The 27,882-nt window shown below is 35.0% G+C and overlaps 1 protein-coding gene across 5 annotated transcripts in view; it reads left to right on the forward strand.

Annotated features, from left to right (window-relative positions):
* OSBPL8 (oxysterol binding protein like 8) overlaps positions 1–27,882 on the forward strand; it is a 207,723-nt gene that overhangs the window by 158,035 nt on the left and 21,806 nt on the right. For all 5 annotated transcript variants that reach the window (XM_007194985.2, XM_057556630.1, XM_057556631.1 and 2 more), the window contains 11 exons: positions 3,001–3,238; positions 3,849–4,033; positions 7,062–7,143; positions 7,439–7,537; positions 9,011–9,107; positions 18,594–18,692; positions 21,882–21,979; positions 23,865–23,954; positions 25,238–25,374; positions 27,026–27,211; positions 27,541–27,628. In XM_007194985.2, coding sequence (XP_007195047.1) covers positions 3,001–3,238; positions 3,849–4,033; positions 7,062–7,143; positions 7,439–7,537; positions 9,011–9,107; positions 18,594–18,692; positions 21,882–21,979; positions 23,865–23,954; positions 25,238–25,374; positions 27,026–27,211; positions 27,541–27,628 — 1,399 coding nt within the window. The remainder of the gene's footprint in view (positions 1–3,000; positions 3,239–3,848; positions 4,034–7,061; positions 7,144–7,438; positions 7,538–9,010; positions 9,108–18,593; positions 18,693–21,881; positions 21,980–23,864; positions 23,955–25,237; positions 25,375–27,025; positions 27,212–27,540; positions 27,629–27,882) is intronic.

Consider the following 27,882-nt stretch of genomic DNA (forward strand, 5'->3'; position numbering starts at 1 on the left):
ATAAATAAATAAATAAGAAAATCCTTAAAAAAAAAAAAAAAAAAAATGAGATGTAATCCGTCCTTCTACTGTTGTTCTATAGCACTTTTTTGTTTTTTCTATAATGGACTTGACTTATTCTACCTGGTATTTGTGGAATTCTCCTATTATATTGTGTTTCAAATTGGAACTGTATCCTATTTGTGGGGGGTTTTTTTCCCCTGAAGCATTCATTGTAGTTAGTACTAAAAAAAATTTTCTTCAAGGAAACGAAGGTTGAGGTTCAGATCTCTTCTGTTGCTTTGCAGAAAAAATAGACTTCCCCTTTTCCTCCCTGGCCTCAACCCTCAGCTTCTCTGCAGCCACTTATTTCTGTCAGCATTGAGGTTACCCTCCTCAAAGTTAGACTGCTTCTCTCCTCACTTCCCTGTAAGCTGAGATGAACTTTTTTTTTTTTCTATCCTTTTGTTTGACTCTTTTTCTTTACTCACTTTTAAAACTGCCAAAAATAAATAAATAAATAAAACCACCATTACCTTATCTTTTACATCCTTTCTTTGCAGATCTATAATCTGGAGCTTTATTTTATCCTAGTGTAGGAGTCTGAATGGGATAGGATGAGCAGGAGGGAGGTGCACCTGATATAGGAATGGGTTTTTGTTGGGGCCTTTTCCCCTGGTATTATAGAATACCAGGTAATCCTTAAATGCTCTTATTTGGGGATCTTAAAATTCATCTGCTTCACATATTTATTCATTAAAAAATTTTGAGTCTCTTTTCTGTGTTAGATACCATACACTTTTCTTTGTAATTCACCACATTGTGAATAGGAAAATGAATCAGATATGATCCTAAATTTGAATCCAGTATAACAGTTTACTAGCTATGTAATCCTAGAGAGATGTTTTGTTTTGTTTTGCTTGAAAGCGATAAAATGCCAGGCAACTATAAATAGTAGGAAGAAAAGAATGACATAAACAACCAAAGGAGAGATGTCTTAGGGTAATAAAGGATCAGGATAATTTAGAGGATGAAAACATAATATCCAGCTAGGGAATCAGGGAGAGGATCAATATAACAGATTTTACCATTAAGTAGAATCAACATATCAACACGTTCATGTGGATATATGACAGAAAATGAGCTAGGAACTGATGATGCAGAGATGAGGAAGGATGGGAGCCTACCTTCGAGACTTAGAATCTCCTTGGATGTAAGAGACAGGAAATGGGTAAAGTTAAAAAAAGATTACCAAGTTTTAAGCCTGAGTGACTGGAAAGATGATAAAAATTTAAAAAAAAATTTTTTTTAAAGGACCATATTTGGGAGATAATATGTTAAATATTGGACATGTTGAGGATGCAGTGGTCCCAGTATATATAGATGTGGTCAACCAAGCATTTAAAAACATGAATCTGAAGCTTATTCTTGCGTGCGTGGGACATCATCAAACAGAAATCATCAAATAGGAATGATGAAGTCTTGCAACTGGACTGGTTGCCAAAGGGGAGAGAGAGGATAAAACAAAATAAAAGAGAAAATCAAAACCAGATTGTGAGGGATTAAGGAGCGACTAGATGGTAAGAAAGCAAAGACAGCAATTTTAGACTACGTTTTTAAAAATACATGATTGTAAAGGAAAAAAAAGAAAAGTATTCTAAAAAATGTATTTCTGTTAGAAGTTCTCTGATTAAAGTCCAAACATAAGAAGGTTTTGGAAAAATTAAAAGAGAATGAAATAGGACTACTGTGCTCTGTTAAACCTATCTCAGCACTGTTAAAATGTCAGTTATTATATATAATGGCACCATGTATTCATTTGTAAAGTACTTTACAAATTTTTTATACCAAACGAAACCCACAGATACTTTCTTAAATGAGAAATCTCTAAGAAAAAATTTTTGATTCTGGAAGTGACTTTTTAAAAAAAATTGTTTCCTTTTTGTGCAGATTAGTAACCCTTGTCTTGTAAGTAAGAATAAGGTTGGGTTTGGCAGCTTAACAATTTTAGGCCATAGGTTCATTTCCTCAAGCTGAAATTTCCATTTCCAGTTCTCCATGGATTTTTTTTTTTTCAAGGTTAAGCCTACCCAGTTTTAGTTTTGTTTTTTTTTTTTTTTTCTTTTGGCTGCGTTGGGTCTTTGTTGCTGCGCGCGGGCCTTCTCTAGTTGCGGTGAGCGGGGGCTGGCTACTCTTGGTTGTGGTGCACGGGCTTCTCATTGTGGCGGCCTCTCTTGTTGCGGAGCATGGGCTCTAGGCGCGCAGTCTTCAGTAGTTGCAGAGCACGGACTCTAGGGTGCAGGCTCAGTAGTTGTGGCACAGGCTCAGTAGTTGTGGCTCACAGGCTCTAGAATGCAGGCTCAGTAGTTGTGGCGCATAGGCTTCATTGCTCTGCAGCATGTGGGATCTTCCCAAACCAGGGATCAAACCCATGTCCCCTGCATTGACAGGCAGATTCCTAACCACTGTGCCACCAGGGAAGTCCTCAGTCCAGTATTAAATCGATATAATTACCTTATACATTTCTCCTTTTATTTTTGGACTTATTATGAGTGACTTTGGAGTCCTTTACAGGTAGAAAGTCATAATTAATTTGTGTTCACTTGAGAATCTAGTGGTCTTGGCTTGAAGTTTTTCTTTAGACCAGAAGTGATAGGTTGATTCAAGTGATGATGTTTGTAAAACTAAGAAAAAAATCTAGCAAGAAATAGTCTAAAATTTTGCTTTTGGAAAATTTTAGACCTAAAGGATAGAGAAGCAAAGAGCTCAGAGTGTCATCTTTTAACATTTTCCAGGTTTTAATTTAATTTCTCTGTGCCTCCATTCATTAATCTGTGAAGTGAGAGTAATAATTTTACTTATAGGGCTATTGTATGATTAAATGAGTTAAACTATATAAAACACTTAGAATGGTACCCTGCACATAGTAAATTCTCAGTAAGTGTTACATATCCTTCTTATTTATAAATTAAATATTCTTAACCTCCTTTATCCTTCCTCTTAATAATTCTTTCTTTTAAGGTTAAATGATAGTGAAATTGAACGACAGCATTTTAAGGACCAAGATATGTATTCTGATAAATCTGATAAAGAAAATGATCAAGAGCATGATGAGTCTGACAATGAGGTGATGGGGAAAAGTGAAGAAAGTGACACAGATACATCAGAAAGGCAAGATGACTCATACATTGAACCTGAGCCGGTTGAGCCTTTAAAGGAGACTACCTACACTGAACAGAGCCATGAAGAACTCGGAGAGGTAACAGTCTGTGATTTTCAGAGATTTTGGTTTTCTAATTCTTGGAAATTTACAGATGAAATTGAAGATATTTGTATGACCTATTGCTTATTTTCCTGAAAGAGAATAGTATTTATATAATACCTATTTTATTTTAAAAGTTGCATACATATGAATATATCAAGATTTATAAACAATTAAACACATATACTCGCACAAATACCAATATATTCTATTAAATTTAGAGTTTACATCTTCTTCAGGTTTGCTTTTGAAATAAGATACTCCTTGATGTTATTGCCAGGTACAAAGTAAATTGTAGGGAAACATGAATTTATAACTTTCTTGTTATTGCTAATGCATAGAAGTAAACATAGTATAAAATAATAGAGTATAATGTTTTTTGTAATGGATTCTTTGTATATATCATTCACTTTAGTGTCTCTTGTGACTACCCTTTTACTAAATTTTATAGGTGTTGACTTATTACCTAATGGGTTATTTTCACATTTTAAGATTGCTTGGAATAGTGTTAGAGAAAATTCATATTTTCAATATTAGCTGTCTTATCTACATATTTATGTGTCCGAAATAAATATAGCATTTCAGTATTTTTTGTTAATTGCTAAAGGCAGGTGAGGCTTCTCAAACAGAAACTGTGTCAGAAGAAAACAAAAGCCTTATCTGGACACTGCTGAAACAAGTCCGTCCTGGCATGGACCTATCCAGGGTGGTTCTGCCTACATTTATTTTGGAACCCCGTTCTTTCCTGGATAAACTTTCAGATTACTACTATCATGCAGATTTCCTATCTGAGTAAGTAAATTCTCATTTCTTAAAATAAAAGATACTTCATGGTTTTCGAGTTTTTCAGAGTGTGATTTCAGTGGTAATGCTGTACCAAAATCAGGCTCAAATGAGATACCACTCTCTTCTCCACCATTTCTATAGTTGACCTTAATAAGAAGCAGGTTTAATACTTTGCTGTAATGTTTCCGTTTATGAGGTTAGATGGAGAAATCACAAGCTTGAGGAAGACAGGAATTCTGCCCCTGCCTTGACAGCACTGCCATCACAGGCTCCCTGACCTGTGCGTTGACCTAACACAGGGAGAGCTGGTTGGCATTCTTTGTTCTCCCCCCACCTAAGTGCTCCTTCAGGTCCCGTCCTGGGGCTTCTGCTTTCGTTTGTGCTTATCCTGTCTGCATGCAGTGAGGCATGTGCAGCTTACCACAACTGGAACATCCTACTAATTGCTGGCACATGGCATAAATCCCCACTCTCATCTTTGCTTTTCTTCCTGCCAGCTGATCCTGGGAGTAATTCTGAAGAAGGCAGGCATAAAGGAGGTGGAGGAGGAGCTGCCTACCTCTTTCCCAGCAGTTTCTTGGAGAATCGTACTTTTCCAGGTTTCACTTGCTGCCCCCATTCCAGCAGCAGTTTCAAGGCGCTGTGTTTTCTAAGATACTAGGTTCTGGCCCTGTGACCTGATTTTTAGATTCTGCATTAATGCCTGTATTCAGTTTATTAGTTGCATTATTAGTCTACTAGTTGCATTAATGAACATTGCAAAAAAACAAAAACAAAAAAAACAAGCTGATTCAAAGGATAATTTGTAAACTGTGGGAGAGTTTTACAAATTAAGTCATAAATGAAGTGTTAAGCTCCCTAAAATAAAAAGGGCTCTTTTTATTTTAGTGAATGAAAATAAATTCTTAGTGAATGAAAATGATCAATAACCTAATAGAAAAAGGAGTGGAGGAAATGACCAAGCAGTTTAAAAATGAAGTAATAAAAATAGTCATTAAACGTGTAAACTTCACTTAAAATAAGAAAAGTGCAAATTCAAACCATAATAAGATCTATTTTCCATCCATCACTTTGACCAAAAATCTAAACGCTTTTATACCCCAGTTCTGTTTTATACCCCAGTTCTGCTTTCTTTTATCTATCTAGAAATTTATTTCCCTCAGAATATGAGGAAGGTTCCTATGAATCACAGTAAGATCTTGAGAGATGACCATTTTCCCAAATTGAAAGGTTGCACTTCTGGCAACATACACTGTTGCCAAGGTTGTGTGGCACTCATAGACTGCTGCTGGGTCACACAAACTAGCACAGTGCATTAGAAAGGCATCTGGCAGTATCTACCAAAATTATAAATGCATTCAATCCTTTGTTCCAGTAATCCTGTTTCTGGGAATATCTCCTACAGATACAACTCCACATGTACAAAATGACATATATACAAAATTGTTGCGGCAGGGTTTGGAATAGCAAAAGGTTAGATAACTCAAGTGTCCAGCCACAGTTGACTGGTTAAGTAATGTATGGTACATCCACACTAAGGAAGAACTCTATAAACTGATTTGGAGGGATCTTCAGGACTATGTGTGTGTGTGTGTGTGTGTGTGTGTGTGTGTGTGTGTGTGTGTGTGTGTGTGTGTGTGTGTGTGTGTGTGTGTGTGTGTGTGTATGTAAAAAAGCAAGGTACAGAAGAATGCATTTAGTTTGTTCCCCTTTTTTTTAAGAAAAAGACTACATATTTGGGACTTCCCTGGTGGCACAGTGGTTAAGAATCCGCCTGCCAGTGCAGAGGATACGGGTTCGATCCCTGGTCCAGGAAGATCCCACATGCCCCAGAGCAACTAAGCCTGTGAGCCACAACTACTGAGCCTGCGCTCGAGAGCCCACGAGCCACAACTACTGAGCCCCCGTGCTGCAGCTACTGAAGTCCGTGTGCTTAAAGCCCGTGCTCCGCAACAAGAGAAGCCATCGCACTGAGAAGCCCACGCACCACAATGAAGACCCAACACAGCCAAAGAAAAATAAGAAAAAAAAAAAGACTACATATTTATATTTGCTTCTTTATACTTCAAGAAAACTATATAAAAAGAAGCAGCTAGGGACTTCCCTGGCAGTCCAGTGGTTAATACTCTGCGCTTCCACTGCAGGGGGCACGGGTTAGATCCCTGGTTGATCCCTGGTCGGGGCACTAAGATCCCATATGCCGCGTGGTGCGGCCAAAAAAAAAAAAAAGCAGCTAAAAAAAAAGTTACCTATGGGAGGTTAAGTAGGAAGAGTATGGAGAGATGGGGCAATAGCAAGACTGTATACTTCTTTATATTGCTTTGAGTTTTGAACTGTGCATTCTACAGACATATAAAACTGTAAATAAATTGTGTAGTAAGAGAATTTAAACCAAGAAGAGAGCAATCAGAGGAATGTTAACTCCCGAAAAGTTCAGTATTTTCAACTTGGCACAGTTGTCGGCAAGCCTAGGCCTAGCCTCTTCCATCTCACACTTCATCTTCAAAAATCACCACATTGGACCTTCAGACGCGCTTGAAGGGAGTAATATAAATAAATTGCCATATATATATATATATATATATATATATATATATATATATATATATATATATATATATATATATAACTTCTCAGAATTCACCTGAAAAACACAATCAGTGTTTTGCAATGTTCATAGCATTAGCAGAAGGGCAAGGGGACAGGTGAGTCATGGCTTTTTAAAATGCCTCTTTTAAAATGAAAATTATTCTTTGATTATCTGTTATATTGGTACAATTCACTTTGGAAAATCAGTTGGTAGCACATAGGGGAGGTTGAAGGCTAAAGATGGGGTTAAAAATGGGGAGAAAAGTAACCAGATTATGAAAAATGATTCTTGCAAACTGATTTATATGGTTGTTTTTGCCATCTGTTTTGAAAATGAATTATGCTTTCCAATCATATCTCATATTCAATTGTTGACTTGATTAATATGAGGGAGAATTTGTGATATATTCTGTAAAATTTTTGCATATATCATTTTGTTTTTCAGGGCTGCTCTTGAAGAAAATCCTTATTTCCGTTTGAAGAAAGTAGTAAAATGGTATTTGTCAGGATTCTATAAAAAGCCAAAGGTAATGTTTGTTTTACTTTCTATAGCCTTACATGTGTTCTTTATTCTTTATGTTATCTTTAGATTATTTATTAATAATTGCATTGCAGGGCCTCTTTCAGTTAGCAGAATTGCAAAATACTTGGTTATTTAGACCTGTATTATGATTGAAGTCATTTAATTTTATTTCGTGTCACTACTGGGAAATTTTATAAGGATAGTTCGCAGATGATACAGTTAAGCCTATCTTGACTGGTTTAAGTTAGTACTTTGAATCTTCCATATTTATAATTTGAAACTTGTATGTTTTTTACTAGGGATTGAAGAAACCTTATAATCCTATACTTGGTGAGACTTTCCGTTGTTTGTGGATTCATCCCAGAACAAACAGCAAAACTTTTTATATTGCTGAACAGGTATTAGAAATGCATGTTATAGAAATAAAACTGATTTGGAAGTTATTCAGATTTTTTTATAGAAAATGTTAACTCAGTAAACTCACTGTTGATTATAACCTTTCTTATTAGCGAACATTTGGTAAGATTTTAACCTCTTAGTACTGACTACTACTAAATACCATACTCTTAAGTTACATACTCTCTTACAGTCATGGAATCCTACGATAAAAAATAAGTCTTTATTTTTCTTGCTCTGCCCCCGCTCCTTTTTTTGGACCAGATACTTCAGTGGTTCCCCAGTTCCTAAATCAAATTTACACCCATTTCTCTGACATTCAGGGTCCTCCATATCTTTCTAAATTTATCTCAAATTACATGCCTTTTTAAGCCCTCCACAGTTGTCAAATCTGTGCATTCACGATTAGATAACCTGATATTGCACTTTTTGCCTCATTATTTTTAAATTTAATTCTCCCACCCTATTATTTCTTCCCAGCTATTCTTCATCTAAACAAATCCTGACCTGCTTACCTTTCATATACAGAGTGTAAGGAGGATGAGAAGACTATGTGTTATTTGAAAAACCTTCCTCTTCCCAAGAGATTTTGATATACTCCTCAGATTGAAACCACTTATCTGTATTAATTTTTTTTAATTAATGATTATACTGTCTTGTATTTTAGTTCACTGTAATTCTTCACTAAGTTGAGAAGCTTGAGAAGCGTTTGATTTTAGTTTTGTCTCATTTCAGAAAACATGATGTATACATTTTGCAATATTAATTATTAAAATATTTGTTAAAGCTTTTGTTAGTTTCCTACAGTCTATTCAGTAATCTACATGAAGAATAGCCACTGTATTAGTTATTCATTGCTATATAACAAATTCAAAACTTAATGGCTTAAGACAAAAAACATTTATTATCTCATGCAGTGATGTTCAGGAATCTGAGAACTGTTTAGCTGGGTGGTCTGGCTCGGGATCTCTCCTGAGGTTGAGGTCAAGATGTCAGCCAGCTTTGCAATCATCTGAAGGCTTACCTGGGCTGGAGGATTCTGCTTCCAAGCTCATCACATGGCTTTTGACAAGAGAACTCAGTTCCTTGTCACATGGGCCTCTCCATAGAGTTGTTCATAACATGGAAGCTGGCCTTTCAGAGCTAATGATCTTCGAGAGAGAGACACACACACACCAAGGTACATGCTGCATTATAACCTAATTTCAGAAGTGATATACTATTACTTCCACACAAACTAACTTTGGTACAGTGTAAGAGAAGCTCACCTTACGGTGTGAATACCAGGAGGTAGGTTTCCTTGAGATACATCTTGGAGATTGGTTACTACAATCATCAATATTTAATTTTACTACTTACCAAATGTTTCTTTTAATTCATTATTAGAGTATGCTTTTAAGACTTGAACTTTTGATAATATCACAATAATATGCTTATATTATTATATTTTAATGTATTTTTCCTGTATTCAATAGGTGTCCCATCATCCACCAATATCTGCCTTTTATGTTAGTAACCGAAAAGATGGATTTTGCCTTAGTGGTAGTATCCTGGCTAAGTCCAAGTTCTATGGTGAGTTTACCCGTGTCTCAATCTATATGCTTTTCTGGGAGGTAATATTTCCTGGTGAGCTTTTATACAGACAATGTCTTGGGCTGTTTTCAGCAAGGAATTTATATGTAATTTTATCATTTTTACTTGGATAATGACCTTCCTTTTCCTTTTGTTTTTCTTTGCTCATTCATAAATAGAGGTATGACTCATGTAAGTGTTCATCACGTATGTGTAAATTTACCACAAACACCACTTATCAAAAGACAGAATAATGATTGCCCACTACAGCTAACCATTTTAGGCCGTAATTTTTTTTTTTTTTTTTTTTGCCTTTAGCTCTACTAAGGTTTTTAGTTTCATCTCAAAGTACCTAAGGGCTTGATCTTTTTATTTAGTCTTTGAAAAGAGGAGAAAGAATCCAAATACAGTTAGAATACTTAGTCCAGGGTCAGTCAGTAATGATATTTAACCTTGGATCAAGTAACATACTAACAAAAACTTTTTTAAGTACAAGGGAAAATAAATATGTACAGTAGGAAACCTTAATCTAAAATCTGTGACAATTCAAACAAACAACTCATCCCTTGATGCTTGCTTTGTTTGGGTTTTGGTTTTGATTTTTTTGCCTAGTTTTATATTTTGCTTGTTTCAGAGGGTGATCATTTTCTTCTGAAGGTTACGTATATTTGGGTTATTCCCTCCCTACTGAACCCTCCATCCCTCCATGCCCCTACCCTCACTATAGTTTAAATGGTTTTTGTGAATGTGTGTTCTACCCTTGTAGAATTTTTATTGAATACCAGGTACATAGCTCACTTTCTGCGATTACTTCAGCAGCTGGCCTTCTTTTTTCTATGTTATAGTACATACAATTGTGTATATCAGAACTATCTGTTCCTTTATAATTTGAAAGAATTTACTAAATTCAAACTTTGTAGGGACAATTTTTTGGTAACTTCCTCATTTCTTCTTTGGTTATTGACTTGCCCATATAGAAACTTCTTGCTAGGAGAGTTTGATAGTTTATATTGTTTTAGGAATTAGTTCATTTTCTTGAATCTAAATTAAGTTAAATTTAATGACATCTGGGTAGAGTATATTCCTCTTAAGTAGTCTCTTGACATTTTGATTTACTAAATTATCAGTTTTTCCTTTGATGGTTTTTGCTTTTGATGTCACGATTAGAAAACCCTTTCTCACTTCAGCTTGTATAATAATTTGCTTACATGTTCTCATACTTTTATGCTTTCACTGCTCTTTAGTTTGCCTGAAATTTATTTCTTTGTATATAGTGTGTATGAAGTGAAGCAAGATCACAACTTTCTCTTCCCAAAAGCCAATAAATTTTCTCAGTATTTGGTTTATTTATCACTGGTTTTTAATGCCATTATTTTCTATCTCAAGGGCTATCTTCTCAGATCTATGGATCTGTTTTTTCTTGTACCACTAGTCTTTGCCCTAAGAACCATTCGTTTTTAAATGGCTTTCTGATATTCTGCAAAGCAGATAAAATATAGGTACTTAGTCACTTTGCTATGGGTTGAATAATTTATCATCATTTGGGAGAACTGCTCTTGTTTTTCAAACAGTATGCATAAACCATCAATTTCATAATCAGAGTATCAGTTAAAATTTTGGAATCCTGAATCCCAATCTTGACTTACCAAATCAAAATCACTGGGCTCAAGTATATACTTTTTTTATATAAATTTATTTATATTATTTATTTTATTTTTGGTTGCGTTGGGTCTTTGCTGCTGCGCGTGGGCTTTTCTCTAGTTGTGGCGAGCGGGGGCTACTCTTTGTTGTGGCGTGTGGGCTTCTCACTGTGGTGGCCTCTCTTGTTGCATAGCACAGACTCTAGGCACACAGGCTTCAGTAGTTGCAGCACACGGGCTCAGTAGTTGTGGCTCGTGGGCTCTAGAGTGCAGGCTCATTAGTTGTGGTGCATGGGCTTAGTTGCTCTGCGGTATGTGGGATCTTCCCAGACCAGGGCTTGAACCTCTGTCCCCTGCATTGGCAGGCAGATTCTTAACCACTGCGCCACCAGAGAAGCCCAAGAATATACATTTTTACAATCTCCTCAGGTAATTCTAATGTGCACTAAAATTTGAAATGGCTTATGATATAATGTTAAGTGAAAAGCAGAGTACATATATGCTCTGAGTCTACTCTGCTTTAAAACATGTATACATTCATATATAGGAAAAAAAGATGCAAGGAATTATATCAAGATTTCATGATTAACCTGAATGATGGAATTATGGGTAATTATCGTTGGATTTTTCAACTTTCCCACAAAGAGCAAGTATTTCCTTTAAAATAAGAGAACATTCAGTTATTTTAAGATATAGTATGGTTATGAATACTATATAATAAGAGAGAAATGATTTTATGGTATACCAATACATGTATAAAGTTGGATACAAAAATCTATGTGGTTTTATGTTAAAAATGTATGTGGACAACAATGTCTGAATAAGGTCCTACTAGACCAGTCCTTCTCCTCTAGACATCTGGCCCTAATACAGAAAGCAGCTATTAATACGTGAAAACATTAAAGAGAGAGCAATTGCAGGCCAATTCAGTGGGAAGTCCACAGTCATAGAACAGAAATTACAGAATGAATCCTCGTTTCCATGACTTTCAGCCTCAGGTCAGGTACAGTTAGCAGGGTAAACTGGTAGAAACATTGCAGCCTTTCTGACCTGGGGAACCAAACACTAAATTTGGAGAAACTGTGGCCACTAGACAGAGAACAGGAACCTGAAAAGGAAAAGAGCCAGAGAGGGGATCCCAAATTCTCTCTGCCTACCTCTCTGGCTAAATCCAGAACAAAACTGCCACCCAAAAAAACCCCAAAGTTCGTAATTTGAGTCCAACCGAATAATTGCATGCTAAGACAAAAGAACAACTTTCATTGGAGAAAAATAATAGAATTCAGAGTCTCTACAACTCAACATTTATAATGTCCAGAATCAAATCCAAAATTACCTAACTTAAAGACCCAGGAAAATGGAACATATTCTCAAAGGAAAAGAAAATCAACTGAGACAAACCCCAGGATATACTGTTGGAAGTAGCACACAAGGATTTTTTTTTTTTTTTTTTTAAAGGAAGGATTTATTTATTTATTTATTTATGGCTGTGTTGGGTCTTCGTTTCTGCGCGAGGGCTTTCTCTAGTTGCGGCGAGCGGGGGCCACTCTTCATCGCGGTGCGCGGGCCTCTCACTGTCGCGGCCTCTCCTGTTGCGGAGCACGGGCTCCAGACGCGCAGGCTCAGTAGTTGTGGCTCACGGGCCCATTTGCTCCGCGGCATGTGGGATCTTCCCAGACCAGGGCTCGAACCCATGTCCGCTGCATTGGCAGGCAGATTCTCAACCACTGAGCCACCAGGGAAGCCCAAGGATTTTTAAGTGGCTAAAATAAGTGCCCTTAAATAAGTAAAAGAAAATATGGTCACAGTGAATGAAAAAATTGTACAGCTTAGAAGAAAAGTAGAAATAGATATATTTCAAAAATTAAATAGAAATTCTAGAACTGAAAAATTCAGTATTTTAAATTAAAAATTCATAGAGTGAACTTTACAGCAGAATGGAGATGATAGAGAAGAAAATAAGTGAACTTATAAATAGATAAATAGAAATCCAATGTGGAAAACACAGAGAAAAATTATTTTAAAAGATGAACAGAGCCTCAGATATCTGTTGTATAATATCACATGGTCTAACATGTGTTACTGGAGTCCCAGAAGGGGAGAGAAAATGGAACAGGAAAAAAATGAGTTGATGATGCTCAACATCACTAATCGTTAGAGAAATGCAAATCAAAACTACAGTGAGGTATCACCTCACAGCAGTCAGAATAGCTATCATCAAAAAATCTACAAACAATAAATGCTGGAGAGGGTGTGGAGAAAGGGAACCCTCTTGCACTGTTGGTGGGAATGTAAATTGATACAGCCACTATGGAGAACAGTATGGAGGTTCCTTAAAAAACTAAAAACAGAACTACCATACAACCCAGCAATCCCACTACTGGTCATATACCCTGAGAAAACCGTAATTCAAAAAGAGTCATGTACCACAATGTTCATTGCAGCTCTATTTACAATAGCCAGGACATGGAACAACCTAAGTGTCCATCGACAGATGAATGGATAAAGAAGATGTGGCACATGTATACAATGGAATATTACTCCACCATAAAAAGAAGCGAAATTGAGTTATTTGTAATGAGATGGATGGACCTAGAGTCTGTCATACAGAGTGAAGTAAGTCAGAAAGATAAAAACAAATACCATATGGTAACACACACATATGGAATCTAAAAAAAATTGGTTCTGAAGAAACTAGGGGCAGAACAGGAATAAAGACGCAGACGTAGAGAATGGACTTGAGGACATGGGGAGGGGGAAGGGTAAGCTGGGACGAAGTGAGAGAGTGGCATGGACATATATACACTACCAAATGTAAAATAGATAGCTAGTGGGAAGCAGCCGCATAGCACAGGGAGATCAGCTCGGTGCTTTGTGACCACCTAGAGGGGTGGGATAAGGAGGGTGGGAAGGAGATGCAACAGGGAGGAGATATGGGGATATATGTATATGTATAGCTGATTCACTTTGTTATAAAGCAGACACTAACACTCCATTGTAAAGCAATTATACTCCAATAAAGATGTTAAAAAAAAAGTGAGTTGATGCAAAAGTTTTCCAAATTTAACGAAAGGTATAAATTCACACATTCAGGATGCTCAAAGAATACCAAGCAGAATAAACATTAAGATGGCTAAACCAATGCATGCAGGATCTTGGTTCCCCAACCAGGGATCGAGCCCATGCCCCCTGTAGTGGAAGTGCAGTGTTAACCACTGGACCACCAGGGAAGTTCCCAACTCCCACTTCTTTAACTTCAAGTTCTAGAAAACTGGTGGAGTGGGAATCCACCAATGTCCTAGAGAAGGCAATACAGGGAATTTCCTGGCAGTCTAGTGGTTAGGAAAAAAAAAATGGCTAAGCCAAGACACAATGTACTCAAACTATTTAAAACCAAAGATCAAAGACAAATCTTGAAAACAAAAAGAGAAAAGCAATATAATACATTCAGGGAAATAATGATTCTATAATGGCCAACTTCTTATTAGAATCTGTGAAGAACTCAGGAAAATGGAACATCTCTATATAGTGTTGAAAGAAAATATTCTTCAAGAATAACGTCATTTTCAGATAAAATAAAACTAAAAGAATTTGTTGCCAGAAGAGTCATACCGCAAGAAAAGCTAAAGTTCTTCAAGCTAAAGGTAAATGATACTAGATAAAAACTCAGATCCTCAGAATGGACAGAAGATTGTAAGAAATGATAAGTATCTAGTAAATACAAAAGACATTTTTTCTTACCTTTTCCTCTCAATTTGTTTATAATATATATTACTGTTCAAAACAAAAAATGTTAACATTGTCTTGTGAATTTTATAGCATATGCAGATATAACTATAGCATAAAGGCTTAAAGGAGAGTGGACATACAGATTGCACAGTTTCTACATTTTATAAAAGTGGTTAATTTAATTGTAAGTGGCGTGTGAAATTTTAAAGATAAATATTTGTAATCCCTAAAGCACTGGTCCTCAACTCTGGGGCCCAGGAGACATTTGGCAATGGCCAGAGACATTTTGGTTTTCCAGTTGGTATATCCAGTAGGTTGAGGCCAGGGATGCTGCTAAATATCCTACAATGCACAGGACAACCCACCACAACAAAGAATTATCAAGCCCAAAATAGCAGTAGTGCCACTGTTGAGAAGCGCTATTTTAGAGCATGTGTGTGTGCACATGAGCATACACACATCCACACAATAATGACAAGGATAAGTAAAAAGCCAATAAGATTATTGAAATGAAATTCTAAAAAAAAAATTCAAATTATTTTTTAAAGTAGCAGGAAAGCTTGATCAAGGAATAAAAATCAGAGAGGAACAATAGAAAATACACAGTAACACGGCAGATAAAAAACCCGTCGTAATTATATCAGTGTTAATGGTCAAAATAATCCAACTTAAAGACAGATTGTCAGATTGAATAAAACAGCAAGGATAGATCCACTTTAAGTGTAAAGACACAAATAGGTTGAAAGTAAATGGATAGAAAAAATTAAAAGCTAAACTATGCGAACATTAAGTTCAAGTATGATTGAGTGGCTATATTAATAAAATTTTAAGACAAAAAGTATTAACAGAGATAAAAAAAGGAGTTATTTCATAATGATAAAAGGTTTAGTACATCAAGAAAGCATAATAATCACAAATGTATATCTAATCATAGAACCTCAAAACACATGAAGCAAAAACAGAATTAAGGGGAGAAATAGGCAATTCTAAAATCATATTTAGATTAACACTGTCTCCTCAGCAGATGGTAAGACAACTAGATGAAATATAAGCAAAGACATATAGACCTGAAAAACACTATCTACACCTTACCTTAATTGTTATTTCTAGAACATTACAGGCAACAGTTACAGAATACACGTTGTATTCAAGTACACATATGGTTTTTCACTGGTATAGATAACATGTTTGACCATAAAACAACTCTCCATAAATTTAAAAAGATGGAAATCATACAGAATATGTTCTGCAACGTTAATGAAATAGAATTAGAAATAAATAAGATATCGAGGTAAACTCCAAATATTTAGAAATTAAATAACACACTTCTAAATAATTCATGGGCCAAAGAAGAAATCACAAGAGAAATTAGAAAATATTTAAGACTAGATGATATGAAAATACAGCATATCAAAATTTGTGGGATACAGCAGAAGGGGTGCTTAGAGGGAGATTTATAACTTTAAATTAGAAAAAAAGAAAGAACCAAATCAGTGATCTAACTTTTTACCCTATGAAGTTAGAAAAAGCTAATTAAATTTCAAGTAGGCAGAAGGAAGGAAATAATAATGAGCAGACATCAGTGTAGAAAGTGGACAAACAATTGAGAAAATCAGGGAACCCAAGAGTTGATTTTAGACTGATCAAAATAAAGAATACAAATCAGGAATAAAATGAGCAGAATCACTACGGATCCTACAGACACTGAAAGGATGATAAATATTATGGATAATTTTATGACAATAAATTTGACAGCTTGGATGAAACAGGCAAATCCCTTAAAAAACACAAATTACCAAAACCGACCCAAGAAGAAATGTAACATTATAATAGCCTTAAATCAGTGAAAGAAATTGAATTAGTAATTTTAAGTCTTCCTTCAAAGATATAGTCCAGGGCTTCCCTGGTGCCACAGTGGTTAAGAATCCGCCTGCCAATGCAGGGGACACGGGTTCGAGCCCTGGTCCGGGAGGATCCCACATGCCTCAGAGCAACTAAGCCCATGCACCACAACTACTGAGCCTGCGCTCTAGAGCCCGCGAGCCACAACTACTGAGCCCGCGTGCCACAACTACTGAAGCCCGCACGCCTAGAGCCCGTGCTCCGCAACAAGAGAAGCCACCGCGATGAGAAGCAGGCGCACTGCAACAAAGAGTAGTCCCCGCTCACTGCAACTAGAGGAAGCCCACACACAGCAACAAAGACCTAATGCAGCCAAAAATAAATAAATTAATTTTTTAAAAAATTATAAAAATGATATAGTCCAGGCCCAGATATTTTGAGTTCTTGTAAATATTTAAGGAAGAAATAATACCAATTCTGTACAGCTTCTTACAGAAGATAGAAGAGGAGGAAACACTTTTCAGCTATTTTATGAGGGCAGCGTTACGCTAATCCCCAAACCAGACATTATCAGAAAACTGTAGATCAATATCTTTCTTGAATATACCTGCAAAAATCCTTAACAAATTAGTAACAAATCAATATATATAAACGGTAATACACACACATAATTGGATATCTAAAAATGATATATGTCATGATCAATATATTTAAAAGATAATATATCATGATCAAGTGGGGTGTATCTCAAATACAAGGTTGGCATGTCATCTGAAAATCAATCAGTGTAATTCATATTAATAGAATAAAGGAAAATCATATCATTTTAATAGGTTCAGAAAAAGCATTTGACAACATTCAATACCCATTCATGATAAAAGCTCTCAACAAATTAGGACTAGATTAAAGGTATCTATGAAAAATAAATAGCCAACTTAATACTCTTATGTTGAAAATAGAATAATTTTTACTTAAGATCAGGTACAAGGCAAGCATATTCACTCTCACCACTTCTGTATGAAATTCTGTTAGAAGTCCTAGCCAATGCAGTAGGCAAGTTAAAGGACAAGCATACAGATTAGAAAGGAAGAAGTTAAACCACATACATACCTGATCTATATAGAAAATCCTCAAAAATATACCACCATACTACTAGAACTAATGAGTGAATTTCATAAGGTTGTAGGATACATGATCAAAATACAAAAATCAATTGTATTTCTATATACTAGAAATGAACACTTGCAGAATGAAATTTAAAAAACAACTCTGATTACAATAGTATCTTAAAAATAAAATATTTAAGAGTAAATTTAATGAAACATATATAAGACCTGTAGACTGAGAACTACAAAACATTGCTGAGGAAAATTAAAGAAGACAAGTAAATGGAGAGATATACTATGTTCATACATTAGATTTTTCAGTATTGTTAAAGTGGTATGAAATGATACAATAACATGGATGAATCTGAAAAATATTTTGCTAAATGAAAGAAGTCAGACACAATAAACTACATATTCTATGATGCCATCTATACAAAATTCTAAAATAGGCCAAACTATAGTGATAGAAACCAGACCAGTGGTTTCCTTGGGCTGGAGGAAAGGATTGACTGCCAAGGAGCAAGGATTGTGGTGGTGGAGGTTACATGACTGGATACAATTGCTAAGACTATCAAAATGCACCATTAAAATGGGTCACTTACTGTATGTAAATTATACTTCAATAAAACTGTCAATGGGGGAAATATATATATTTATATATATATATATATGAAAAGCTAAAAGAAAATACCATGAAATTTTATCATCAATTGCATTTTGGTGGGTTATGCATATTTTAATTTATTCTAAATTAGCCATAGTATTATTATATCAGTTATACGTACTTAAAGCTTGGGACTTAACGACGTAATGTGTCTTACAGATAAGAAATAATGTTTTTATTCAAAAAAGGGCATATTAAGCTATACAGTGAAACAGTGTTTTACTGCATGTTCTACATGTTTAAGATTTTTTTTAAGAGCCTCATGTAAAATAACACAACAAACATATAATGAGTACCTTTTAAAAGTACTCATTTTGTAAGAATAGGAACATGGATCGAATATGTTTTGGGTATAAGACAACAAATACATGTTTGGACACATTGAGACTGAGACATTTTTAAGACATTCCACTGTAGATATCTGATAGGTGTCCTAAATATGTTTTGTTTGTTTTGAATTGGCTGAATTATTTTTGTGAAACTTAATAAACAATATTTATTTCAGGAAACTCATTATCTGCAATATTAGAAGGAGAAGCACGGTTAACTTTCTTGAATAGAGGCGAAGATTATGTAATGACAATGCCATATGCTCATTGTAAAGGTAAATATTTTCCATACTTGAGTTAGGTTTTTTTTTAAGTAAGTGTATTTGACTGTAATTTATGTTTTGAGATTGATGGAGTCAACCTTTTGTTTGAAAGTGTCCTTGGTTTACAGATACTTGAGATCATTGTTATCATCTGCTGAATATTTCTATGATGAATTAATTCACCACAGTGGATTTTTTTGTGACACATACTTTATTTGGAAGAGTCTGATTTATAATAATGGAATTTCATTCTCCTTGTCTGCAAGTTGTAAAATTTGATGAAACTGCCCGTTATTTCAGAATCCTCAAAAGTGATTTTTTATCTTCTTGCACCACCACCCCTTTTTAAAATTTTAATGTACTGCTTTTCATTGTAACAAGTTCTTTAAAATTTTTTATCATCCTTGTTTGGCAGTTTGTTAAAAATTAATGTATTATGCTTTTTCCCCATTATTTAGTACACAGATAAAGGTATTAAATAATAACTATCACTTAAAACAGGCCAGGCACCCAACTATTCTGTGCACTTTACATTTATAAACTCATTTAATCATTCCAGCAGCCCTATAAAGTAGGTAATATTATCCCTGTTTTATGAACGAGGAAAATAAGGCAGAAAGAGGTTAATTTGCCTGAGATCAGACAGCTCTGCAATCTGCACTGCTATGCTATATGGCATCACCTTAAACACTCAGCGTGGTCATTATCTTCATCCTCCTTTCCAACCCATTTCTTAAAAATAACTTTTTAGGGTAATTATCCTATATTTTAGGAACTGATTCATGAAAACATGGAAATTATTTAATATGACCTCATTTCACAGATGAAAAAACCGAAAGGGTTAAGAATCTTATCTAAAGCCAGACCAGCTAGTTAGTAAGAATGCTGAGACTAAACTCTAGGCTTGTTGTCTCCCATCCACTGTGCAAGACTGCCAACTTGTGGCCTCAGGCTAGGTAATTCTTTGAGCTTCATGTGTGGTTCTTGAAATAGACATGAAGTGAAATATCTGAAATCATGAAATGAATTGATAAGAAGTATATTTTTAAATTTTAAATAATTTAGAATAAATAAAATGATATTTCATGTAGAGAGATACCTAATGCCATACCCAAATAGCAACAGGGAAAAATTTTTTTTCATAGCAATGTTTTTATTGCACGGAAAAAAGGAGAGATCATAACCCCTTGTGAATGAGGAAATGATTATTTTCTACCTTCGTGTATTTTCTAAGATGTGTTCTCCAAATCACTAGTCTCAAATTGTTTTATAAAATAAGAATTCCATAGCCAAATAAATATGAGAAGCATTGCATAGTCTTTTCCTCTCTTGAAAATTAACATTTTGCATTTGCATATTAAAGGCTGCCTTAAGAGTTTAGTCAGCTTGGAGGGCATTATGCTAAGTGAAATAAGTCAGAGAAAGACAAATACTGTATGATGTCATTTATATTCAATACATGGAATCTAAATACAACAAACTAGTGAATATAACAAAAAAAGAAGCAGATTCACAGATATAGAGAACACACTAGTGGTTACCAGTGGGGAGGGGGGTGCATTATAGGTGTGGAGAACTAGGAGGTACAAACTATTGGTAAGATAGGCTCAAGGCTCAAGGATGTACTGTACAACACGGGGAATATAGCCAAGATTTTGTAATAACTGTAAATGGAAAGTAACCTTTAAAAATTATATTAAAATTTTTGAAAAAACTTAAAATCCTATCTAAAATGTTGAGTTTAAAAATCAAATTGGAGAAAGATATGTATAGTATGATTGTGTGTAAAATGAGCTTATATGGTTTCTATGTATATATAGTAAACATATACAAACTATGGGAATGATGAACATTGGGAAAAAAAAAAAGTTTAGTCCAAGAACATATACACACACACACACACACACACACACACACAGCCTGTTTAACTTGTCAAACTCAGAATTTCCCCAACAGTTTTTAGTCAAGAACCAAAATATGGAGATTTTAAAATTTATCTTACTTATACAGTTGATTCTTGTTATTTGTAGTACTTATGTTCTATAAAGTCACCACAGACACTGAATTAATGAATACTAAACTATTGCTCCTTGAGGAAACACATGGTTAGGTTCCTGTGAGCCTCTTGTCACAGCATTTTCATCAACCAGTCAAAGCATAACTTTGTTTCTTTTTTTTTTTTTTTTTTATATAAATTGCAAGCCTGGAAAGGCAATGAAAGGATTTTCTTTTATTTATTTATTTATTTATTTATTTATTTATTTATTTATTTATTTATTTATTTTTGGCTGTGTTGGGTCTTCGGTTCGTGCGAGGGCTTTCTCCAGTTGCGGCAAGCGGGGGCCACTCTTCATCGCAGTGCGGGGACCGCTCTTCATCGCGGTGCGCGGGCCTTTCTCTATCACGGCCTCTCCCGTTGCGGGGCACAGGCTCCAGACGCGCAGGCTCAGCAATTGTGGCTCACGGGCCCAGCTGCTCCGTGGCATGTGGGATCTTCCCAGACCAGGGCTCAAACCCGTGTCCCCTGCATTAGCAGGCAGATTCTCAACCACTGCGCCACCAGGGAAGCCCTTGTTTCTTTTTAAAGACACCATATTACATATATACTTTTGATTCATTAGCATTGAACTAACAGCCAACAGCACTATAACTCATGCCTGAACCAAGCTTTAACATACATATTTTCTCCATAAAGTACATCACAACCTTCCTTGCTTAGGAACACCAGATAGCACTTATTTGGGGGCCATTGTAAATAGTAAAATCACCAACAAAAAGCACAAAAATGCGGCACTAAATATACCACAGAAAAGACACTTGTTTACTATATGAGTAATGAAGCCAGAAGTCAAGAGTCTCACCTTGTTTGACTTCAGCTTCAGTGTGCACATTGGACAACTCTGCACACGTCCACGAATGACTGCAGAAATGCTGTGGGTATTGATTTTGGGATTACTAATATATTTTAGTGAGAATATTAATTTGTAAATATAGACTGGAAAGAATGTGGATCAACTGTTATCTATTCAAATCCTACAGAACCAACTTTATGTGTATATTATAGATTGTTATTGAGTAGGACAGAATCCTCTTGAATTATTCGTTGCTCCTAGAAGATTAGATTATAAAGTTCTACTTGTTATTAGCCAGTCTCTCTCTCTCTCTCTTTAACCTTTTGTCAAAATTGTTTTTTTTCTTTAGGAATTCTTTATGGCACAATGACACTGGAGCTTGGTGGAACAGTCAATATTACATGTCAAAAAACTGGATACAGTGCAATACTTGAATTCAAACTAAAGGTTAGTAGAGAATGATAGGAGGTATCATCTAATTAAACAAGAGCTATACGATGTATATTGAACAAAAAGCACGATTTAGTTTCTAATTAAAAACTAAATATAAGAGCATAGAATTCATGAAAGGGCAGCCTTGGAAGATCCTAATCAACAGAAAGCCATGATTTGTTGTTTTTAATTTTAATTAATAAAACTGTTGGCACTATAATAGGAGATTTAAGAAGAGGATGAATGGAAATTTCTTAGTAAATTGAAACATTGCTTTATAGAATACCAAAAAGTATGTACCCCCCAAGAAAAGTATGTATCAGCTTGAGCTATGCTGTGTACACTGAGTTTTATTATTTACTATTTCTGCCTAACAATTTACTCTAAAACTCACGAGCTTAGAAACAGCTATGTTCTGTTCCTTAGGAGTTCTGTGGGCCAGGAATTTGGACAGGGCATATTGGGGATGGCTTATCTCTGCTACATAATGGCTGGGGCAACAGTTAGGAAGACTTTCAGGCTATGAGAGACTCAACAGTTGGGGCCTGGAAACATCTGAAGGATCATCACTTACATGTCTGATGACATGTAAGTCATCACTTACATTACATGACTGATGACATGTAAGTCATCATATGTCTGATGACATGTAAGTCATCACATGACTGATGACATGTCTGATGACATGTAAGTCATCACATGTTGGGATGACTGAAAGTCTAGGACTGCAGATCTGAACACCTGTAAACATGACTTTTTCATGTGGTTTGTCTTCCTCACATCATGGGAACTTTAAGGTAGTCAGACTTCTTACTTGGCAGCTTAGGGTTCCAAGGACAAGTGTCCTTGTGAGCAAGGCAGAAGCTGCATTGCTGTCCATAACCTAGACTCAGAAATCAAATTACATCATTTCCACCATTCTCTACTAGTTGAAGAGTTACAAACCCACCTAAATTCAAAGGGGAGGGATGTAGATCCCACTTCTCAGTGAGAGGGTGACAAGATCTCATTGAGGAAAAACGTGGGCTGAAGGAGGAAGGGTAGCTATAATTGAGGCCATCTTTGGAAAATTCTGTCTGCCTCAGCGTAAAAGGGAAATTTAAGACCTTTTCACAGTGTCATTGTTGGTGTAGGATAGTACATTACGTTTAGATAAAAATATTTCTATGAATTATTTAATACTTATGACTAAATTGCTCCGATGTTGATATCCAGCTAATCAGCAACTTTGCTCTAATAAAAAGGATCTCTTTAAGTATTATTTGATTCAATGCCCTTTGATTTTTTTTTTCTTCTTAGCAGATTTTTTTGCTTGTATGGTGATAATGATATTTGAAAATCATGACTGAAGAAGTCTTAAGTAATTTATGACACCTTTAAAGATTAGATTGGAGCATCAAACTTTTGTCAGTGAGGAGGAACATCAGTAAGGCAATATAGTAACTCAAAATATATTTCTTCTAATTTAATTTTCAGAAGTTTTTTTTGATTGGGTATTGTTTTATTGTTTTGTTTTTAAAGGAGGGGTTGCTGTTCAATAGATGAGTTAAGTCCCTTATGTTTACTGAGTTGTTACTGCTTAAAATATTGCAACATTGATAGAGTGCAGTCTTGAATCAGGAGAGAGCACAGGACACCAGTCAGTTACTTCAGTGTGATCTTTCTTAATATGTTTATTTGGGCTTCACTTAGTCTGTTTTTATCTATTTTTTCCACAGCAACAAATTTAAATTTCTTTTTATTGAACATTTCTGACTAAAATTTGAGTCAGCATTTCACCATTTGTGCCTTTAACAGCACTGTAACTATACAGTTACATTTTTGGTTATTTTTTTGTCTATATTATATGTAAATATAAGTTAAAAGTAAAATGTTTCTTCAACATTTTTTCTTTTAAAAGCCATTTCTAGGTAGTAGTGACTGTGTTAATCAAATATCAGGGAAACTAAAATTGGGAAAAGAAGTCCTAGCTACTTTGGAAGGACATTGGGTAAGTATTTTTATATTGTAGCTTTACAAAAAGAATTCTACTCTGTGGGAAAAAAATTAAAAATCAAATTTTATAAGTTCACTTATCCCATTTCTAACAGCATTCAACATAACTTATTCAACATAAGTTTCAATTTAACAAATATTTTGGTATTGCTCTGTATCAGCAGTATTTAGTTTAATGTAATATTTGCTCTTTCCAAAACTTTAAATCAGTAAAAGTAGCTAACACTTATATATCACTTACTATGTACTGCATTGTTTAAAAATGTTACTCATATTAACTCATTTAATATTTAGTATAATAACCCTATGAGATGAGTATTATTATTGTCCCCATTTTACAGAGGAGGACACTGAGGTACAGAGAGTTTAAATAATTTGTTCAAAGTAGTGAAGTAAGATTTCCGCCCAGGCACTCTGGCTCCAATGCCGTGCTTTTACACACAACAGTATACTGCCTCTCACCAGAAGAGGCATTTCCAATTAGGGTTATATTTCCTTTGGAGGACCATGGAAAAGATAGTGTTTTTTGAGAGCAATGGCTTTTATTTACGTCTCTGCTGACCTAAATTCACATTTATGTAATTTTGTTAAGAGGAGCTTATTATATTAATAAAAAGGATCATATCATGCTACTGCCAAATGCACTCTCACTGTAAACACCAGTATATGCTTTTTTCTGCATTATAATCAGAAAATGATGAGAAATATGATGAGAAAATGAAGATGGACCTAGAGACTCAACTAAGAGGCTACAATGCTCTGTTATTTTTAAAATTTACTTCTATCTGAATATCATTTGGAAAAAAAGATAAAACTATTTTTTTTAAAATGAAATTTTATAAGATTGTGCTAAGATTTTTAATGCTAAGGAAGGCTCTTAGGTTTTTCTACATATTTTGAATACGTAGATGGTCTACAGCATCTCATTGTAGCTATAGCAAGCACTATGCTCTACTTTGACAATTCAGAGACAGCTGTTGAGGCTTTGCATGTAATTGTCTAAAATTTGTTTATTAAGTGAAACTTGTGAAATCTCACAGACTTCCTGTGCAGTCAACCAAGTTTTTAAATGAAAAGTATTAGACATTTAATCTTAATGTTTTTATAAGAATGAGAAGAGATTTGGGGCTTTTAGAAAAGTGCTAGTTATATTTGTTTTAAAAATGTGTTTCACTGTGGGATTGTCAGGAAGAAATTATTATTATATTACTAAACTACAAAATTCCCTTTTAAATAAAGATAATTCTCTACATTAATTTTTAATTTCCTTAAATATAGGATAGTGAAGTTTTTATTACTGACAAAAAGACTGATAATTCAGAGGTTTTCTGGAATCCAACACCAGACATTAAGCAGTGGAGATTAATAAGGCACACTGTAAAATTTGAAGAGCAAGGAGATTTTGAATCAGAGAAGTAAGTATACCACTTTTCAGCTCACTTCATGAAAATCAAAGAGTATTTTTTTGTAATCGCTCAACAGTATGGTCACTTTTCTCTGTTTTAATTCAGCAAAATAGTTCAACATTTGTGGGATGATACAAGATACAAGTTTTGGTGTATGTGAATGTCAAATAGTTATAACACAAATCATGCTGCTCTTCTGCAGCTCTAAACTAAAACTTCCTATTTTTTCCTTTCTCTTCTTATCTGCTCCAGGGCTTATTTAAAAAAAAAAAAAAAAGAAGAAGAAGAAGAAGAAACTTTTTTGTTTGCATAAAATGGTGGGACTAATGATTCTTGGTTTTTATCTGGCAGCTGTTTTCTAACCTGGGTTAGGCATGTAGAACTTTAGGCAAAGTGGTACAAAATCTACTTCTGTTTTATTTTCTAAAATACAAAAATCACGCCACTGGATGTGCAGGCTTCTAGAGGACTTATATTAGTTGGGGACTAATTAAGGCCATAATTTATGTTCTTAAATCATGAAATTCTTCCTGGATCTCCTATACTTTTACACCAAAAATATTGTATACATATTGCCCAATCGTATTCTTCTATTTCTTTCCTTGTGTTAGGAGAAGGGGACTGCTGTGTAAAAGATACTCTACTAGGTACTTTATACACATTATGCAGTTTAGTTCTCACTACATGTTTCCACATGCATATCATTCTCTTCTCATGAGGATTCAAGTCTACGTGCACTTTCCTTCTGTACTCAAAATTGAGGTTTTCAAAGATGGAAGATTACGTATGCACCAGTTCTAAAAATTCTGTTTCAGCTATAACCACATGATGCTCTCCATCCAGAGTGAAACTTTGCCAAGGCATATGACAATTTTTGAGATGTGGGTATAATTTAATGTATTTTAAAGATGAGGAAAATGAGTCTTAGACAAGATAAGTAACTTTAAGTTCACCAGCCAAGAAGTGGCAGATCTAGGATTAAACCCAAGTCTATCTGATTCCCTAGCCTTTATTCTTTGAGCCCAACATGCTATCTTCCCAGATGGGTAGAATACAGATATATTTTTAAGTATCTAATAAAAAACTAAACTTTAGTAGGGGAAAAGATTTTACCTCAGTATTTTTTTCTGCTAAATCAATGGTTCTCAACACTGGCTGCACATTAAAATCACCTGGGAAACATAAAAAAAAAAAAAAAAAAAGCCATACTTGGGCCCACTCCCGGAGATTCTGATTTTTTTTAATTCCCTGACAAATCCTACACCCAAGGTTGAGAAACATGGCAGTATACTTCTGGATCTTTGAGGCCAGTGGGTCCTAAACAGTAGATACAAGAATCATCTGGGGAGCTTGTTAAAAATGTAGATTCTTGAGCCTTCATTACATTTCTACCATTATGGATCAGCACCATTCATTTCCGTATGTTTAAGAACCCATGTAATAAATTTCTCTGGCCAAGAAAAAAAATTGGTCTCCACTGTCTCACTCTATTCAAGGCATCACTTTTTATATCTTGACTTGTTTCTAAGCATCCGAGCATAAGCTTTGTCAAAGCCAAAAACCCACATGGGCATCATTTTCTCTCAAGGGGACTCAAGCCTATTGTATGCAGATTTGATTTCCTGTTTTTTTTTCAATATTATTTTTGCACATGTATTAGACTCTGGCAGCGGGTAACTCGAGCCATAAATGCCAAAGACCAAACTGAAGCTACTCAAGAAAAGTATGTTTTAGAAGAAGCTCAAAGACAAGCTGCCAGAGATCGGAAAACAAAAAATGAAGAGTGGACTTGCAAGTTATTTGAACTTGACTCACTCACAGGAGAATGGCATTACAAGTTTGCAGAGTAAGTAATTAAAAATTATATTACAAACAGTAGCTCATAGTTTTTTGCCTTCATTTCTAGTTTTTTTTATTGTTAGTATGAATAGTTTTAAAATTAAGCAGTATGTGTGAGATTTTACCCTTGATGTTCCATTCATTATAAATTTGACTCCATGATAGTAGTTAGCCTATAAAATAAGCCGAGGATCAGATTAGATATGACATATCTTAATCTTACAGCTAAGTTTATAATTACCAATGAAAATCTAATCATAGAGTAGAAAGTTTTTTAAAAAGTTTCTGAGCATTTTGCTTGGTCATTAAACAAGTGGTGTTTTTTCATTTGTGTAGTACTCGACCTTGGGATCCACTTAACGATATGATACAGTACGAAAAAGATGGTGTTATCCAGACCAAAGTGAAACATCGCACTCCAATGGTATGTAATAAAAAAGTAACTAGATCCTGCTCTGCATATAAATTTTTAAAATTCTTAGTATCTTTGGTTACCAACCTTTAAAATTTCAGGTCAGAAAAATGATACAGTAGGCAGCTCCAAGCTCTTGTGCCCCCAAAGAAACATAAAAAATCAAGCAGAAACTGTCATAACCAAATTTGCCTGAACTCTGGAAAACAGTCAGAGGTTTGCAGCAACTAAGTGAGAGCTGAATCAAGAATCAGGTGACTTCAAAG

This window comes from Balaenoptera acutorostrata, chromosome 11, assembly GCF_949987535.1.
Source record: "Balaenoptera acutorostrata chromosome 11, mBalAcu1.1, whole genome shotgun sequence".
In the NCBI taxonomy this organism is placed as follows: domain Eukaryota; kingdom Metazoa; phylum Chordata; class Mammalia; order Artiodactyla; family Balaenopteridae; genus Balaenoptera; species Balaenoptera acutorostrata.